The sequence below is a fragment of the Podarcis melisellensis genome (genome assembly GCF_964234715.1).
Source record: "Podarcis melisellensis genome assembly, chromosome: 3".
Classification (NCBI taxonomy): Eukaryota; Metazoa; Chordata; class Lepidosauria; order Squamata; family Lacertidae; genus Podarcis; species Podarcis melisellensis.
The window spans coordinates 76,304,293-76,322,841 of record NC_138530.1 but is presented as its reverse complement, the minus strand read 5'-3'; the positions used below and the strand labels follow the sequence as shown (position 1 = coordinate 76,322,841).

Here is an 18,549-nt window from a genome sequence, read left to right as displayed (position 1 = left end):
CTTTCCTCCCCTCTGCAGGCCCTATGTACCCACAAAATCTGCTTTCCCACGGACATCTGGCTGGCCAGAACACGATTCTGAACTAGATGGGAGAAAAGCAAGAAGACCCATTGCACCAGTGAAGTCTACTCACACAGTGTTGGGTTCTGTGCATTGTAGATTAACAATGTCAATGTTTCAATGTCAATCTGCCAATTACATTCTGGAAATTAGACTCCTCTCCTGTTCTTCTCAACAAGTACACTCATTCATTGATCCCATGTGAAGTCTCTCTAACCCTTTGTCGCTTCCACTGCACCTCCCATCAAGTTAGTCCTTCTCGGCTATCTGCTTATTAGTGCTTTCCCTTTCACCTGGGCCAGTTGCTCCATGACCTCCTTGTCTCCCCAGGTTCTTCTGATTTAGAAGTTTCTGCTCAAGTACAACCTACCTTCCAGCTTGGCTTACTTATATTCCAAAGGTTAGTTGTTCCTTGTCGTTTTGTGAAATTTGCATTGCATTGAGTTTTGTTTGATAGTGTGGTTTCATGTTGTTGTTGCAATTTTAATTGTAGTAAACTTATGGATTCCAACCTATCACTGGCCAGGAATGCTTATGCCCAGCATAGACTAGTTAGTCAGATATAGCCATTCCTGGCAGTGATAGCCTGGCCTCAGCTGTCCATGCTCTAGTGATCTCCTGATTGTACTCTACATGGGGCTGCCCTTGAAAGTGGTCTGGAGGCTGCAGCGAGTGCAGAATGGGATTGCTTAGATGGCAATTGGGGCAAACTGATGGGACCATGTGACACAGTTCCTGAAAGCACTGCAGTGGCTTGGGACCCTATTATTATTATTATTATTATTATTATTATTATTATTATTATTAATTTTATTAATTTTACCCCACCCATCTGGCTGCGTTTCCCCAGCCACTCTGGACGGCTCCCAACAGAATATTAAAAACACGATAAACATCAAACATTAAAAACTTCCCTAAACAGGGCTGCTTTCAGATGTCTTCTAAAAGTCAGATAGTTCTGTATCTCCTTGACATCTGATGGGAGGGCATTCCACAGGGTGGGTGCCACTACCGAGAAGGCCTCCTGCCTGGTCCCCTGTAACCTCACTTCTCACATTGAGGGAACTGCCAGAAGGCCCTTGGAGCTGGGCCTCAGTGTCCAGGCTGAACGATGGGATGGAGATGCTCCTTCAGGTATACTGAAGGTATATGCCTTCCCCAACACCAGCCATATTGGACCCTATGAGAGGCAGGTGAGGCCTTGTTGATGTCGCTGCCATTGGATGAAAGGTTTTCTAACTGTAACTACTTTCAGATGTTTTAAATTGTAATTGTTTTTATAATGTTTTAACTGTTTTATAATGTTTTTGCTTTGTTCTTGTTTTTAAATTGTGTATCTGATGACCACCTTGGGCTCATTGGTGAGAAAAGATGTGCTGTAAAGTCAATAGATAGTAGTAATCTATTGGAATAATTTGTTGACTAGTTTCCCCATTTAGCAGAATATTCATGACTATTCCCATGACATCACATTAACTCAACCAATGACAATTTCCGAGACAATAATAAGATTATTTATTTTTTTAAGTGACATTTTCACTGGTATGCTTATCATTTGCAGTGGTTTTAGAGCACTGTAGGATGATTTATCCTCCCTTACTAGAGCAGCCCTAGTGCCACTTAATGGACTCTTTAACTATGATTCACATCATATAGGCACTGTAGCCTTTGCCCTCAAGAGGCACCAAACAGAATCTGTTGCTTAGCGATGGCGGCCTTCGTGGAAATTAGTTTGAATTTCAAAAGCACAAAACATCTCTTATTAGGCATGGGTTTCAAAATAATGAATTCCTCAGAGAGTGCTTATTAGGATCAGTGTAGAATCAACCCGCCATGAGCACCAGCAACAAGAAAGGTCTTCAGCTCCACATTAGGAGGAAATTGACTATAACTTCCTCTGTTTGTAATGTTATGTCACTAAAATGTGCCAAGCAAACCTAAAATATGCGGTGAGAAATAAGCTGCACCAATTAGTAAACTGCGGAAGTTAACCACATGGTTTTGAAATTATTTATTATAAAGAAAGAGTAATCTGGTAAAGAGGTGGAGCAACAGTAATTGAAGAAATTAGTTAAGCATGAAATGAGACAGAACTAACATCCATGGAAAAATTAAGATACACCCCACTTACTTAAAAAGGGGGGTGGTTACTAGGTTCATATTTTATATAGCAGTGACATGACCAAGTTTGCTAAAGACATTTAATATGTGATTCAGTGCAAGCAAATGCAAAGTGATGTACTTTGGAACAAAAATCCCTAATACACTGGTTTTCATTAATGGCATCTGAATTGGCAGTGACTGAGTACTGCTGATAGTTCAATGAAGACGTCAATCTAGTGTGCAGCAGCTGTGAAAAAGGTGATTCCATAATGTGAATCATTAGGAAAGGGTCCATTTTCAAACTGTGAATATAATAACTTACACAAATGTTTTGTGTGACCACACTTTGAATATTGCGTACAATTCTGGTTGCCGTATCTCACAAAGGATATTTGTAAAGCTGTAAAAGCGCAACCAAAATGATCAAGGGGTACTAGAACAACTCTCTCATGAGGAAAAGTTGCAACACTTGGGGCTTTTAAGCTTAGGAAAAAGGAAAGAAAAGGGAAACATGCTGAAATTATGGGGAAAGTGGATAAAGAGAGGTTCAGTCTTTGTCTCTTTTATAATACTAGAACCTAAGGTTATCCAACAAAGCTAAACAGTGGGAGATTCACAATAAAAGGAAGTGATTCTTCATGCAGTGTATATATTTAAACTATAGAATTCACTATAAGATATAGTGATAACCAGAAACTTGGAAGGGGTTTAGATGCATCCCTGGAGGATAAGGCGATCAATGGCTATGTTGCCTCCAGTACCAAACATTGTGTGTCTACAAATGCTAGTTGCTAGAAATCGCAAGTGGAGAGTGCAGCTGTACTTATGCCCTGCTAGTAGGCTTCTCATAGGTATCTGTTTGATCACTGAGAATCAGATGCTGGACTAGATCTTATCTATCTTATCTATCTGACTCTTCTTTTGTTCTTAAATTTTACAAATGGTTGTTTAATCCCCGTGGAATTTTGGCTACCTCCCATTACAGAACAGCTCTTATCTTTTCTGATATTCAGGAGAAGAAAGTAGCACAAACAGAAAGTTGAGTGAGTCATAAAGGTCATTGTTTTGTGTAGAAAATGAATCATACAACATGATACAAATGCCTCTGGCACACATTCTGTTTACTTTGAACAATTTTTAATTACTCAGCTACAGCTAGATGAATGGCAAGCTCTAAAATCTTCCAGAGACTGTGGACATGGAGCCACTTGGAATTGTTAGTGAAACGCTGTGACCATGATGAAAGATACAAATTCCTGTTAAGTCTTCTGGTTGATGCACAAACAATTATCCGCTTTAAGGAGGAATCCTGCACCCTTTTCTACAATGGTTATAAGCAGCACTGCTGAGACCACTTATAAAAATGTTTGTCCTGGTTTATTAATCATTTCCTTTTATCCTATGGCATCAGCCAAGATGCTCTGTAAAGATCCCAGGTTCAGTCCCCAGTATCTCCAGGTAAAAGGTGGTGGTAATGGGAAAAACCTTTGCCTGACATCCGGGTGAACTTCTGCCCACAGGCAAAACTCAACTAGAGCTTGACATACCAATAGTGTGATGTGATGTAAGGAAACTTCCTATGTTTATTTAACCCAGGCAGATGGGCGGGGTATAAATAAAATATTATTATTATTCCAGTGTATGAAGTAGCCCATTGAGCTCAACACCACCTGGAACTGCCAGTTCTTTTCAGCACCTAGGACAACTCCACTGTGTGGCAAAAAGATTCTCTTGGGGACTTGAACAGGAAATCTACATGAAAATAAGAGCGCCTGGATTTGGAAACTTTTTTTAAAAAATGCCACTTGTCTTTTCCACCCACCTGACACATTGCAATCTTTTGTGAAGTATTTTACTGCTATATTTGAAATTTGAAAGGTCAGAATTGCTTATATTAGACACTAGTCTTCAAAAGGCTCTAAAACCATGCCTCTGATTTTTCTAACAAAACACAAAAACTGAATTGTTATGAAAACATTTTTAATAGGTCAGCATTTCAAGAATAAACATGATTGGTTAACATTAGCAGGCTCCTTCTGGACTGCTAGACAAAGTTCATTTCCCCCCTTTGTTTTCCTGTTATTTCCAAGGAAAATATATGTACATCATACACGCTTCACCTTTAGTTTAGAACTCTACATCTGAGGTGTCCCTATCCATACTGGCTTTGTGAAGAAGAAAAAGGAAAGGAAAGTCAAACCATTTCATTTCATTGACAACCAATATCAATTCTATAAAGTAACAGATTTTAGAAATTCATAGCTTTTTCACCTGCAACAAGTGCATAATATTGGCTTAGTTGCCATATAGCAAAAATAAACTAATACATCTTTCTGTGAGGACAGTGTTTCATGAACTGTAGGTGGTAAATATATGAAAGAATATCAAACTCGGGTAGCTACTTAGGCATAAATTCATTTTAAAAAATATATAAAAATACCGAACAGAAGGGGAGGAGAAGAAACACCACTGTTATTCTCTGTACAAACAAAATAGGTTACACAAAGTAGTAAATCCCCTCAAGGCATGTACAATGTCCCTCAGTAATTTGCAGTGAAAACCCCCTTTAGCAACAGGTTTGTACAACCATGACAGTTTTGACAAGTAGTTTAGATAGCTATAAATATATATATTTAAAAATCACATTCAGTTTGATCTTCCTACTGCAATCTCCTCCCTTTTTTGTTTCCCCATTATTAAAAGGAGGAACTTCAAGCAAATATGTATTTGAAAAATAAACAAAGGGTAAAAGTCCTTACCAAAATTTATTAATGGCATGATTTACATCATTTTTATTTATTTTTTGGAGAGCGGGGAATCTCTGCTTCACTGTTGCCTTCTGAAATGCATACAAAATGACTTCTGTAAACACGGGTGTAAACTTTAGAGAAGTGTAAATGTATGCATGTGTGCAGCTGATTACCAGTAGGAGTGAAAGCTTCTCAAGTGTAAGAGGATATAGAAATTCATCCCAAAATAACAAGGCACTGTTCTAAAACAGCATGTGAAAAGCAACAGAGCCAATGGTGCTATATCACAATATCACCTTTTAAAATCACACGTGCTCACGTTTCCCTTTAACACACAGTATCCTGTTAATAGCTTTCCTAGCATACAAAGATCTTTTTAATATTTACCTATTCCAAGTGCAGCACAATTTAAAAATCCAGAGAACAAAGACCAGAGGAGCAGGTGAGAGGGGAGGGAGAGAGAGAGAGAGAATGAGGGAGAGACATTTTGTCTAGTCACCTCTTGCTTCCAACCTTTTTGTTGAAACAGGATTTTTTTTTCTTCACTTCCAAGCCACTAAAAAAAGTCAGGCTGTCATATACTGCATCAGATACCAAATTCTGTTGCAAAGCAAATTCACAATTGTACAGCATAAGCATAGCCATACCCTCTCCATCTGGTGCAGCAAGACATGCTGGCTGAAGACAGCATCTGCAATCCTAGGCGCATAACCTGGGAGCAAGACCCATTGCATGTTGTGAGACTTGCTTCCAAGCCAACACAACAGGCTCATGCTTCAAGAATGCTTGTTGTTTACAGAATCATCCTGTATACAAAGGAAAGCCTTATCATCGTAGGAAAGCTATTTTCTGAATGCAAAAGTTTTAAGGAGAAATATTTCCTGCAAATGTCAAGGTCTAAACCTTTCAGCATTTTTTTGTGTACTGTAGTCAATTAGTGAAGTTTGGTATGTGTTATTTGGCCCAATTTAAATCCATTCTACTTTTACTTTTCCAGTCACGGGAACAGAAGTACTAATTTACACCCGAGTATACCTTACACTGCCATTTAATGTAAGAACCACCCCACAACTTCAAAGGACGAGATGCCCAAACTGTCTCACGATGTATGAAGATATGCTGGCTGTGTTGAACTCTAACCTGCACCCATAAGGAAAGTAAGACAGAAAAGCGAGGCCAGTGTTTGTCTCTGTAGGTAATACAATGCACATGGTTGCATTACATAGGGAGGTGCAAGACCTGATCCCTCAGGCACTGTAAAGAGTATATATTCTGAGACAACTAAAAAAATAAATAAATGCACTACTAGAAGGAAGATTGTTTTCCCGCATATAACTTGCTTCTAGAACTTCAAGAACATTTTGCTCTCCAGAAATACATGAGAAACAAATGTCCTACAAATTCCAATATCTCTCCCCTCTCTATTTTGGAGCTTTATATTTTATTGCATTTATAGCCCCCATTCAAATGTTAATCACATGAAGATGGCCAACCGATTACAGGACTCCCACAGTATGTGGTTCTCTGCACTACGCATGGATGTCCAAGCTAGGGAAGCCTGTGTTTTTAGTTCTGTGTGAATAGGTTTCCAGCTTCTATGGAAGCTTTTAGGCGCAGATGTCTACGTGTTGTAGAGCTTGCCCAGCTCAGATATCCAAGGTCAATTTATAGATATTAAGAAGCATGATCAGTAGCACATCCTTGCTGCCCCTTTTAAGGTGAGGATCCCTTTCAGTTACCACATAAAGGCGGGTTATGTTGCTTTCCTTTGGAAGACAGAATAATGGCACTGATTATTGACAGCATTGACAAGTTCCTTTGTTAGAGAGTGATAACATTTAGTAATAGATTTAATGGGAGGCAATGAATTCTCCCTGCAGTAAAAATAAGTTAGGTAAAGTAGCATGAACAGCAAACACACCTCAGTCTATGAAATGTTCGTCCATAACACAACTTTAAAAAATATATATACTTAATTTTCAGAGGAACAGCATTGCTTCTTCCTATTTGACCAAGTAGTGGTTTTCAGTTATGTCATTTGCTGCCACTGAAGAAATCAATTAGGTTAAAAAGAACCCCAGCAAAAACATATCTAGCCCTCTTGTAAACTACAGTAGAACTGATGATAGATTTAATATATTGGCATCTTTAAGTTCATTTAACAGATTGCACGCAAGTATTCTCAAGTAATTCCTAACATAATTTTCCATCCTTTTTTCATATTTTCTCAAATAGGACCTGGTGTTTGTAGGGCTAACATCAAGACAAGTAAAGCTGGTAACTGATGCAACCCTACAAAATGACTTGACTAAAGAAAGAGGGAGAAGAATTAAATCTGGTTGATAATGCAAGTAAGATAACTTATTAATGCCTGTGGAAGTATGAAACCCCTGCTTACTCTCACTTTCTAAAGCTTTTTAAAAGAATTCCCTCCTCCAAAAACCTCTCATACAGAAGAAATCAGTGCATTAATAATAGCTCCAATATATTAACAGTTTTTATTTGCACCTTGTGGAGATCTGGTCCTTTTATGAATAAAAGTTAGTACTGTTTCCTTTTTGATCCAAAAGACCATACAATTAGTTCCACAGGCACAAAGGAGAGTTGTTCTAACGTTTCTCAAGCGACTGCACCACTATTCCAGGTGACAAGTCTCTCTTGAAACTAAGGGCAGTTTCAGAAACAGTTTGTGACATGGACTTAGAGGCTTGGCATTCCAAAGGAATAATGGTAGTTTCCATTGGGTATATACATAAAGTAGCTCTTTGGATCCTGGAATTTGTATACAGTCATACCTCGGGTTACAGACGCTTCGGTTCGCACACCACTCCGAACCTAGAAGTACCAGAACGGGTTACTTCTAGGTTTCGGCACTTGCACATGTGCAGAAGAGCTAAATTGCTCTTCACGCATGTGCAGAAGTGCCGAATCGCAGACACATAAGTCACGAACACTGCGGGTTGCGAACGTGTCTCCTGCACGGATCATGTTCGCAACCCAAGCGTCCACTGTACTTTAAAAAATGCAATATGGCATCAATTGTTTTTGGTCAGGGCTCAGCCTATGACACAGAACAGGTAAAATTCATAGAAATGTAAGATGCTTATATCCCATTGAAATCAATAGGACCCCAAACAAAATCCCATGTGCTTCAGCAACTAAAATTCATAGATTTTAATGTTATGGTTTCAATGAGACCTAAGCATGTTTAACTTCTGCTGGACCACAATGACTGTATTTATGTATAGCTTCAGTTAGAGCGACATGCACTGAGCTTCTGAGATTCACATAAACTCAGTGTTTGCAGATCTATCCTTCTGAAAACAATGTTTGTTAAAAGATTGTTTACTGAAACACTACAAAAGTTGGATAAAAAACTAAACCCTTGCAGGAAGAAACAAAACACACAAAAACAAAACACCCCTATACAGTTCTTTTTAAAGTGCACAAAGATAAGTAGAATCTATTTTGAATATCACTACAACTCTTGGAAATGTTAAATTAAATAGAGACCTTTTGGCTCTGCTATGGTCCCATCTGCACTATACATTTAAAGCAGTATCAAACCACTTTAAAGAGCCATAGCTTCCTTCAATGAACCCTGGGGATTATAGTTGGTTAAGGGTGCAGTGAGTTGTTAGGAGATCCCTATATCCCTCACAGAGATACAATTCCCAGAGTGGTTTAACAATCAATCCTTCTTCCCTGGGAGCTGTGGGAATTGTAACTCTGTGAAAGGAATAGGGATCTCTTAACAACTCTCAGCACCCCTAACAAACTACAGTTCCCAGGATTATTTGGAGGAAGCCATGACTGTTTAAGGTGGTATGATACTGCTCTAAATACATAGTGGATATGCGGCCTATGTTGGCATAAAACAGTAACATCTTTAATTTTTTTAAAAAAGTAAGTATTCAGCCCAATGTACCATAAAATAGCAGCATTAAAAACATCTACAATTAAGTGGACCTGCAGTCATTGAGCATCAAACTTGAGAAATAATTCAAATAAGTCTTCCTCTCCACTGCAGAAAGCTGTAGGTAGTGGCCACAATCCACAGAAAGCTACACGTGTGCAAGGGGAGAAACTGCACATAGCAGGAGTTTTCTTTGAAGTTGTATCTGCTGAAGGAGGAACCTAAACTGCAGCAGTGGAAGGCTGCTGTGGCAAACAGAAATCTCTGTCTGCATTATTCTTCCTTTGTGCACATGGAGCTTTTTGGGTTTGTAGCCAATATCTTTGTTTAGTCATATACTCCAGTAGCAAAGTCCAAATATGATCTCTCTCTTGAAATTGCACATGGTAGCTGGAATACGTACTAAAGCTACAAACATGGCAGCTAAAGAAGCCATTGTATTTCAATCCACCAAAATTTACGTACATCAGAAAAAGAACAAGTGTCCCTTTGCTGCAGGTTTCACACAACTGACCGGTGCTCCCCACACACATATACTGCGCTAGGCCGGATACGTCTTCTGGTGTGACCAGGTAGCTGTGGCAAAAACTTGAAGTACTTCGGCATCAAGTCTAAGCATGCATCGTGAAATTTCTTGATCCTCCAGTAGTAAATCAATGGGTTTAGGGCAGACTTGAGGTAGCAGAGCCAAAGGAGCCAAGCGCTTATCTCAAAGAAGTTGTGCTTCTGATCGAAGTGGCTGTTGAATGTGGCAATAAGGCTGTAGGTGGTGAAGGGCGCCAAGCAGATTATGAAGACAATGAACAAAATCAATATGGTGGTGAAGGCACGAGTTTTAAAGCTCATATCAATGTTCATCTGAAAGGGTCTCTGAAGGCTCATGAGACCAAGTTTGCTAGCTTGGCTGAGGCATATGCTATCTGGGTGGCTGTGGATGCGAACTGCGTTGTGCCGTACAGTGTTGAGGATGCCCATAAAAGAATACAACATTACCAAGAACGGGATGAAAAATGAAATCAGTACCACCAGTATCACATAGGCACGGTAGCCAGGGCTTGTTGTGTAGCCAAACACACACTGAGGTGCTCTGGAAGGTAGCAGGTTGGGGTTTCCCAAAGAAAGCGGGAAAGCAACTACGAAGGCTGCAGCCCATGAGACAGCAATGAGGAACTTTGCCCGGTATGGATTCAGCTTATCCTGCCTCTGAACTATTATAAGGAACCTGTCAATGCTAATAATAAGCAGAATGGCCACCCCTTCGATGACAAATAGCCAGAAAAACATGGCCGAGACTCTGCAGAAGATATTCCCAAAAACCCACCGGGTTGTGATGACAGTTATCAGAGCAAAAGGCATGTTCAGCACAGCAAGCAACATATCTGCAAAAGCCAGGCTAGCTAGGAGAATGTTAATAGCCGATCGCATTGCAGTCTTCTGATAGACCATTAGGCAGACAACAAGGTTGCCAAGGAAAGAAACGAGGAGTATAAATATCATGGCAGCAGAAAGAATTACCTGGAGCGGCAGGCTTAAGCTCTTGGAGCCCGATTGCAACGGGTGGGCAGTTGTAGTGTTGGTTGTCAGAGTAGTTACCTCAGTGATAACCATGGCACCCAAGTGATATTTCAGTGGCTGCGTTGTGCCACTACGAACCAAGAAGGAGGGGGTGGTGATATTTGCGTACATATTTTCATAGACAATAAAAGTTGCATTGAATGTCCCAGAATGAGCAGACGTCAGCATTGCAGAAAAAAACATCACTTCCCACAGAGCAGAATGCAAGGGAGAGATAAAGAGGCTTCAAGGCATTTTAGCATATAAGGGTGGTGTCATGATCCATGGCCATGCCCCAAATCGTAGTTAGAGATCCAGCAGGGGGAAAGTAAAGCTGCACCCTTCATGGCAGTGCTTTGGTCTGAAAAATCAAGCAGGAATTAGAAGGTTAGACGCGAGTATAATGTTGTTGCTTTTGCTTAGTGTTAACGCATACTGAAGACAAAGTTGGGGGTGGGGAAGCATCTACTACAGAAATCAAGGGAGGATGCAGTGCTGCATATGGCTATGATCAGAAGAGCTGCACAAGTAAACCCTAGAGTACCAAAAAAAAAGTACCGTATTTTTTGCTCTATAACACACACCTGACCATAACACGCACGTAGTTTTTAGAGGAGGAAAATCCGTAGGCATGCCACCCATAGTCATTCCCTCCATAACACGCACAGACATTTCCCCTTACTTTTTAGGAGGAAAAAAATGAGTGTTGTGGTGCAAAAAATACGGTACATAGTAGCCTCTCTTTCCTATTGCATTATCCTGTGAGATTCTGTTTCTGAGAACCTTGCAAAGGCATATTCAGACATAATTTAGGAGCAGGAACCCCTTTGCAGCACAACTTTCTTCAGACAAGTTTCTGCTGCGAGTAGGAGACCTTTAGGAAGTCTCTGTGAGTATTAATTCATTTTAGTCTATTCTATTGTGATTTTAACTTTGTAAGTTTTAAATTACAGTTGTAAATTTTTAGTGATAATTTTATTATCCTTCTTGTAAACTGCTTTGAGGGTTTTTTCCAATAATCAAGTGGTATATAAATGTTATAAATTAAGTAAGTAAGTAAGTAAGTAAGTAAGTCAACAAAATTTTGGCAAGTCAATTTAAGTCCAATAGTCATCTCTTTCTCTAGTAACAGGCTATACTCTTTGCAGATGTTCACTGGAGTACTAGAGAAGAGTAACAAATGTGTTCATGCTTCCATTAAGAAGACTTTTGTGTGGGTTTTGTTTTGTTTTTGACAGATTCTCTATGTGCAGATATACTGACAGAAGAACAACAAATGTACACCCCACTGTAGGGAATCCACTTGATTGTCACCCCTGCTCCTCCCTAGATAAGCAGGTAGTGTTGTAGAGTAGAAACAAGGTAGGCTCTTGTGTATTGTGGGGAAAACCGATACTACTGTCAGACATACTTTCATTTAGTTGTCATGTAAATGTTAGTAGTAGTCTAATGGGAACATACCAACCACATGAAGGGTAGCTAATTTAATGGTCTAAGGCAGGACTGGGGACTTGGCTTGATGTCACAGTGATGTCAACCCCCATGGGTCTTTAGATGCCCCTTTCAAAAGTGCTTCCTTGCCCAGAACTTTGCAGGCACCACCAACAGTGCCTGCATACCCGCTTTACAGCTAGATTGAAGTAAAACCCATTTCCAAAGCAGCAGTTACAAACGACTATGAGCTGCAATTAACCACTTTCACATATACACACCTTTCTTTCCCATTTCACCCAGCTTTCATAACGATGCTGATGGAGTATGTCCTAATGCTAATAATTAACTGGGGCGTAAACACGAGGACAATGGCAAGACGTTTCAAAACTTTAGAGAGATTTAGCAAACCATTTTAGGTATATTTCAACCAAGACTATCCCTTTCTTTCTCCACTCCCACCCCCCACCCCCCCCGAAAAAAAAGCTTAAATATGCAATCTACAATAGCAAGAGAAATGAAATTTGGGCTATTTTTAGTTGCGATGAGTTGCATAAAAAATCTCTGGCAACAAAGCCCATAAAGGCCTATGACTCAAATAATACAGCAAGAAGCAAGGAAAGACTAACAGCAGTAGCCCACAGGGGAGTGATGTAAAAGGTAGCATGACAGGAACAAATAATTCAGGTGAAGAATAAAAGATAACAGAAAACAGGGGAAGCCGTTTCTGCTTATGTGCTTCAGTTCTTTGAAACATATATTGGGCAAGTCAGTAAAAATAACCAGCAGGTTAAGTGAAGAAACTAGAGACTTGGCATATATTGCTGAGATTATTCTCAAGGATGTCCCAGTTCTGGGTAGTGTTTGATTTTTGAAGCATAGGTGGTCTGTAAGCTCAACTGAACTAAAGTTCATGTGAATTAATGTAATAGCACCAGGAGAGGGAGAAGGTCTAGAAATTCACCTCCCTCCTGGAGAATGAAGAATCAGTTAGGCCAGGGGTTTCCAAACTGTGTTCCATATACAGCATCTAGTACAGTTCATTACAATTGCTACAAGAGGCAGAAAAATTATTAAGTGGTCCTCCAAGACACTCAGCAAATTCCAAGTGGTTCATGGGGGAAATGGTTTGGGAACCAATGACTTTCTTAAGCCATCTTTGTGTGCCTGCTTGAGATCTGCTGTGGTGATGTCTCAATAGAGCAGTGGAAATGTTTGTGCGCACATGTTTGTAAGTGCAGCAGTACGGAAGAGGGACTTTTTGTGACAACTACCGCTTTTGCAGTAAAAGCCACAATGTGCAAGCATAGCCTTAAAAATGTAGGACCTATTTCAGCAATGGTACAATGTCCCATAACACATGAATCTGCAGTAAAAATAAAAGTAAAATCTTTACCAAAATCTTCAGTAAGGATGAAGTTGAGTTACAGCACAATCCTAACCATGTTTACTCAGAAGTAGGTCCTACTGTATTCTGTGGGACTTACTCCCAGGTAAGCAGGGTCAGGATTGCAGTCTAAGTGGCAGTCCAAAGACCACCAAGTTGCAAGTATCTAATGCATTCCCACACATTTCCCCCTATGTAATGGCTGAACTTCATTATTACATTCAGATAAAATGAAGTTACAGATAGGTAGCCGTGTTGGTCTGCCATAGTCAAAACAAAAAAAATTCCTTCCAGTAGCACCTTAAAGACCAACTAAGTCAGTTCTTGGTATGAGCTTTCGTGTGCATGCACACTTCTTCAGATACCAAATATAAAATGAAGGAAGTGATAGTAACTTGTTTCAACCTCTCATCTTAAAACAATTTGTATGTTCTTTTATACTTCATGAACAAGATACTGTTTACCTGGGATAAAAATGTTAATCTGGTGCTGGTTTTTAAAAATTGAGTCGATGGATTGTAAGAGCAGTCAGTTGCACCCTATACCAAGCCTTTCACTGCTATTATTTATGTAACCATAAAAACAAAAATAAATTGGGTACTTAGGAAGGCTCTTATTCCCTTCAAAGGGAAATAATAGCTCAAAGGGGTCATGAAGCCATCTTAGAAGTTTTCTCCCCCAGTTCTGTGACCTAAGTAAATGACATTATTACGTACATCCAATTTATGAAGGAAGAGATTATAAAAGAACAATAAAATTTTAATGGGGGGAAAACTGCATTCTCAAGGAAATAATCACTATTTGATTTTCTCTTTCAAAAACTTATCAGCCTAGACAGCTCTTTCATTTGTTTCAGCATTAATTCAATAACTGACAGACTAACGCTTGTGGCTCAAATGAAGTCAAAGATTGTTGGACAGATGACATCCTGTAATTACTAATAAAGATTTATCATTGCTGTTCTGCTGAACAAAGGTAAGTAAATATCAGCAATAAATTGCAATAGTATCTCACAGACTAGTCCAATATGCCAGTTGTATGAAACATGACTGCTAGCAAGCAGTCAGCACTGCCAGAACTTAGAAGAGCTTCCCCTACAGCCAACATCTTCAGTAATTCCCGAAGAAGTTGCTTCAATCTATTCTAGTAAGAGCTGTTACCATAAAAAGTCCATCCCCACTGGCTGTTCTTCCAACCCAGATGCTTATGGACAATATCATGAAGGAAGATACTGATCACTATGCTGGTGAAAAGACCCTAGCATGTGAAAGGGGCTTATGCACTGCTCTAAAGCATTGCCTGCAATCATAGAGGCTAAAAGTTAATAAAACGTCAAGACAGCATGTCATATAGTTTCTGTACTAGATTCAAACAATTATTCCTATCAGTAGTACTGGAAATACAGTGATACCTCGGGTTAAGAACTTAATTCGTTCTGGAGGTCTGTTCTTAATCTGAGGTACCACTCTAGTTAATGGGGCCTCCCGCTGCCACCACGCCGCTGCCACACAATTTTTGTTCTCATCTTTAAGCAAAGTTCTTAACACAAAGTACTATTTCTGGGTTAGCAGAGTCCGTAACCTGAAGCGTCTGTAACCCAAGGTACCACTGTATGTAATTCACTACTTGTCTCTAAACATCACAGTTTAACATACAATGTACATCTTCACAAGGCGTTAAGAATCAGAAGTTAAATGGGTCTTACTGTCAGGTAAGCTATTAAAGGACTGCAGTCTTAGTTGATTCTCAAACTTTATAGGCAGAGCAAATCAAAGCAAGCCCGGCCCCAACAGTCAACCAAATCAGGCATTAGCCAAAAGCCCAGACCTGAATGCTGGTTGTCTATATCCTATCCATGGTGGCAACAATTATATGTAGCTACACTGTCTTGGCCTATAGATCTGTGAAATTTACAGTCCAGGTCCTAGTGGGACTATAAATATATAAAATGTATAGATTTTACAGATCTATAGTATGGAACAGTGCAGTTTGGTGAGCATTCTCAAAACTGCTGGATTCATACCTGGCAATTCAGCATCAGCATAATGCGGCTATGATCCACAGCCCATTTACTCCAGAGCAGCCCCTCTAGATTCAAATGGGCTTTATGCCCGCACTCAGCCCAGCATCCAACAATAACTCTGTCTGGAAACACAGAAATTCCACCCACACACTGCAGCCTGCATGAGAGTAGGCAAAGTAGATAACCATTTATTATTAAGAATGCAATCAGAAAAGGCATAATAGGACACCCAAAATGGTTTTCACTTCACATTGAGATCAAGGCCTCATAACTTTTGTTTGCATTACATGAACTACTGTACTTTTTTACTGCCAACATTCTCCCACCAAATTGAGGAAACAAAAAAAATGGGCTCCACACAATAGAGCTAAATCCTATGCTCACCTATCAACTCCTCAGAAATCCATGCCAAATAGGTTCACAGGAAACACCTGCTTGACATGAATAAAAATACAATCCTCAGAACATATGCTTGGTAGTAAATTCCACAGAATAATGATTTTCAGTCTATGAAAATTCCAGATAAGCAAAAATGGGGGGGGGGAATGGTAGCAGTGTCAATACTAAGCAATGGGGGGAGGGGAAGACCTAAGCCCCCAAACCCAACAAAGAAAAAAACAGCTTTGGTGCAGTTGAAAATACAGGGAGCGTGATTCACCTAGCCAACCCCATTAGCAAGAACTTCCACCTTACATGACAGGGCTTTCCCCGCTCTCCTCCCCCCATGCACCCTGCAATAGGTTTAGCGGGGGGGGGGGCAGAAATACCCCAGAACAGAGTGCAGAGGGAAGCAGCAACCCTCACGCAGATGGAATGACTGGAAGAGCGTGGGGCTGAATTCCACCTCGTGTTAATACCAAAAGCATTTCCCAAATGATTCTAAAATAAATAAATAAAGTTAGCTCTTGAGCAGAATAGAAGTTAACATAAAAAAAATCAAACTGTAACAAAAAGCCAGGCTCCCTTCCTGGTGTGCAACTTCCCTGCTTGAAAGCCTTCTTCAACTATATTTCCCCAAAGAGGCACTGAGTCGTTTTGCTTTGCCCCTGTATATACAAGGAATCATCTGAGAAGGAAGGAACACCTTTTGAATAGCAAAGGTAGACATGTTGGCTTACAGGAAAGATTCCCATAAGCCACATTGGCCCAAACTCAAACCCTTGCACACTGTCTGGCGGGGGGGGGTTGCCTGATAACCAACCCAAAATGACACAAAATAATGTGCAAGTTTTTGAGCTCCAGAACATTTCATCAAGCTTGGTGGTAAACCAAGCAAGGGAGAAAAATGTCAGTTGACATTGAACTCACGTAATCTGCATTTAGTCAGTCTACAGATGGAATTTGGGAGAAAGTAGTAGAAATGCATATTAGGCTCTCTTAGGTGCTAAACAGGTTTCAGATTGCATCTAAGACTGCTGGAGCAAAAAAAATGTGCAATGGTTGATCCCTCATTTTTAAAAAATGTATAATTTAACTGTTACCCATCATCTGGCAAGACACAAAGTTTCCTTGAGCAAGTCACCATCTTCCAACATTGCTAAACAGATCCAAACGTCACTTGTATTTTCAAGATGAATTAAATTCTGTTAACATTACGACTATCACTGCTCTTCCAACACTCAAGTCCTGAGAAACATGTACATTAACTGGGACCCGTATCACTGCTTAAGTTAAGCAGGTGATGGACCACATCTGTACCTAGATGAGGCCAACCACTGGAGTGCCCTTTAAACTGCTGTAGACTTCTCACTTTTTGTGATACAGGGAAAGCATGTAGAGTTCTTTGTATACATTAATGAGCAATAAAAATTAACATGGTATTTTCAAAAAGTCAGGAAATTAATATTTCATACTTCTGTTTTATCTATCTGCATGAATCTAAAATACCAGTTCCAAACAGCATGATGTTCTGTGGACAGTCTGCTGCCACTTCATTTCCAAGTCTGTTTCCTTAGCAACACTTTAATCCATCTGGCTACAGGCTTCTAAATTTTACAACCATGTTCCTATCTACACCAGAAATAGACTACAAAGGAATTTATACTACCACTCATGCAAAATCACTAACATAATTAATCACGCTAATAAAACAAATAGTGTGGCTAGCTGTAAATAATTGGGGAGAGAGCCTGGATTATTATATATAAAATGCTTATTATGATCAGCCCACAACTGAAACATCAAATGGCTACCAGTTTAGGTTTGCTCAAAGTATTTTGAACACCGGTCTCTGCCAGACACGCACACTAGGCACCAGACACAGTAAACAGCAAAAGATTTTGAGGTTTCTGCCCTCAGTTTGATGTAGAATGAAGGTTACAATAATGTAATTTAACAAAGCAAAACTTTTGAAGCTCTTTCCCACTTGTTTCAATGGGCTACGATTGGACAAGTTGCTTGGCAAATGAGGAATAAGTGCATTACACAGAACAAATGCTCTCCAGATCATACTTGGGATAAAATGGACTAATTAGGCTTACACAAGGGTCTGTTTTCTTTGAACAGACATGTCATAACCAGCTTTTGAAACTCCCTGTTTCAAAAGCAGTTGGCCATGTAGTACGGAGGCCGCCACGTAAAGTAAAAGTAGTCTCAAATCTCTTGGTCTCAGAGTCTTAGTTTCACTGTTATTTCAGATTTGGATCTGTACAGCTCTCCCACACACCTTCCCACTTTCCATGTGTGTTTATCTGCTTTCAGCTCCTTCATCCCTCTCCACCATTCCTCATTTATGCCATCTGTAGCTGTGCTTGGCACAGTCAAGACTGATACTGCTATCAGCCACACACACAAAATGCCCAACCCGGCCATTATACCCATCTCTGAATCCACTTGCATTTGCAGGCTCTTCTCCTTTTCTATGCTATCTTCTGTCACTTTCCTTGCCCTGGCCCAGAGACAGGGAACATGTGATCCTTGGCTTTCATGCAGACTTGGGTGGGAAGAGCACCCAGAGGGAAGGATGGGAAAACCAGGAGGACAATCGAGCAAAATCAGATGGAGGGGTGCAGGGAGGCGGAGAGTCAACACAAGTGATCAGTTCAGATTTCTGGCAACAATAATCTGTTCCCAATGAAACTAAGAGGGAAAGTAAAAAGGGGTTGGCAGAGAGGGTTAAAGAATCCTTCCCTTTGGTGGCATGCAACCCCTGAATAATGATTTCCCCCTAGCAAATCCAGCCCTTGACAGGAAAGAGCTCCCTGGCTCTCCCTAGAACACCTTCACTTTTTAATTACATCTATTGTCTACTTCCTTTAAGTTCATATAACCAAATGCACTTCCGTTTCACCTGCTTCATTCCAGACCAGACTAGGTATTGAAATCC

The 18,549-nt window shown here is 40.1% G+C and overlaps 1 protein-coding gene across 3 annotated transcripts in view; it reads right to left on the bottom strand.

The window, feature by feature from the left end:
• GPR63 (G protein-coupled receptor 63) overlaps positions 1-18,549 on the bottom strand; it is a 48,655-nt gene that overhangs the window by 21,338 nt on the left and 8,768 nt on the right. Inside the window, exons 1-2 of one of the 3 annotated variants that reach the window (XM_081907007.1) lie at positions 15,609-15,660; positions 4,127-10,744 (exon numbers count right to left, since the gene is read on the bottom strand). In XM_081907007.1, the coding sequence (XP_081763133.1) occupies positions 9,331-10,587 (1,257 nt within the window). In that variant the 5' untranslated portion in view covers positions 10,588-10,744; positions 15,609-15,660 and the 3' untranslated portion in view covers positions 4,127-9,330. Of the gene's footprint in view, positions 1-4,126; positions 10,745-15,608; positions 15,661-18,549 lie in introns of those variants that run through there. The other 2 variants (XM_081907008.1, XM_081907006.1) reach the window with 2 other exon arrangements.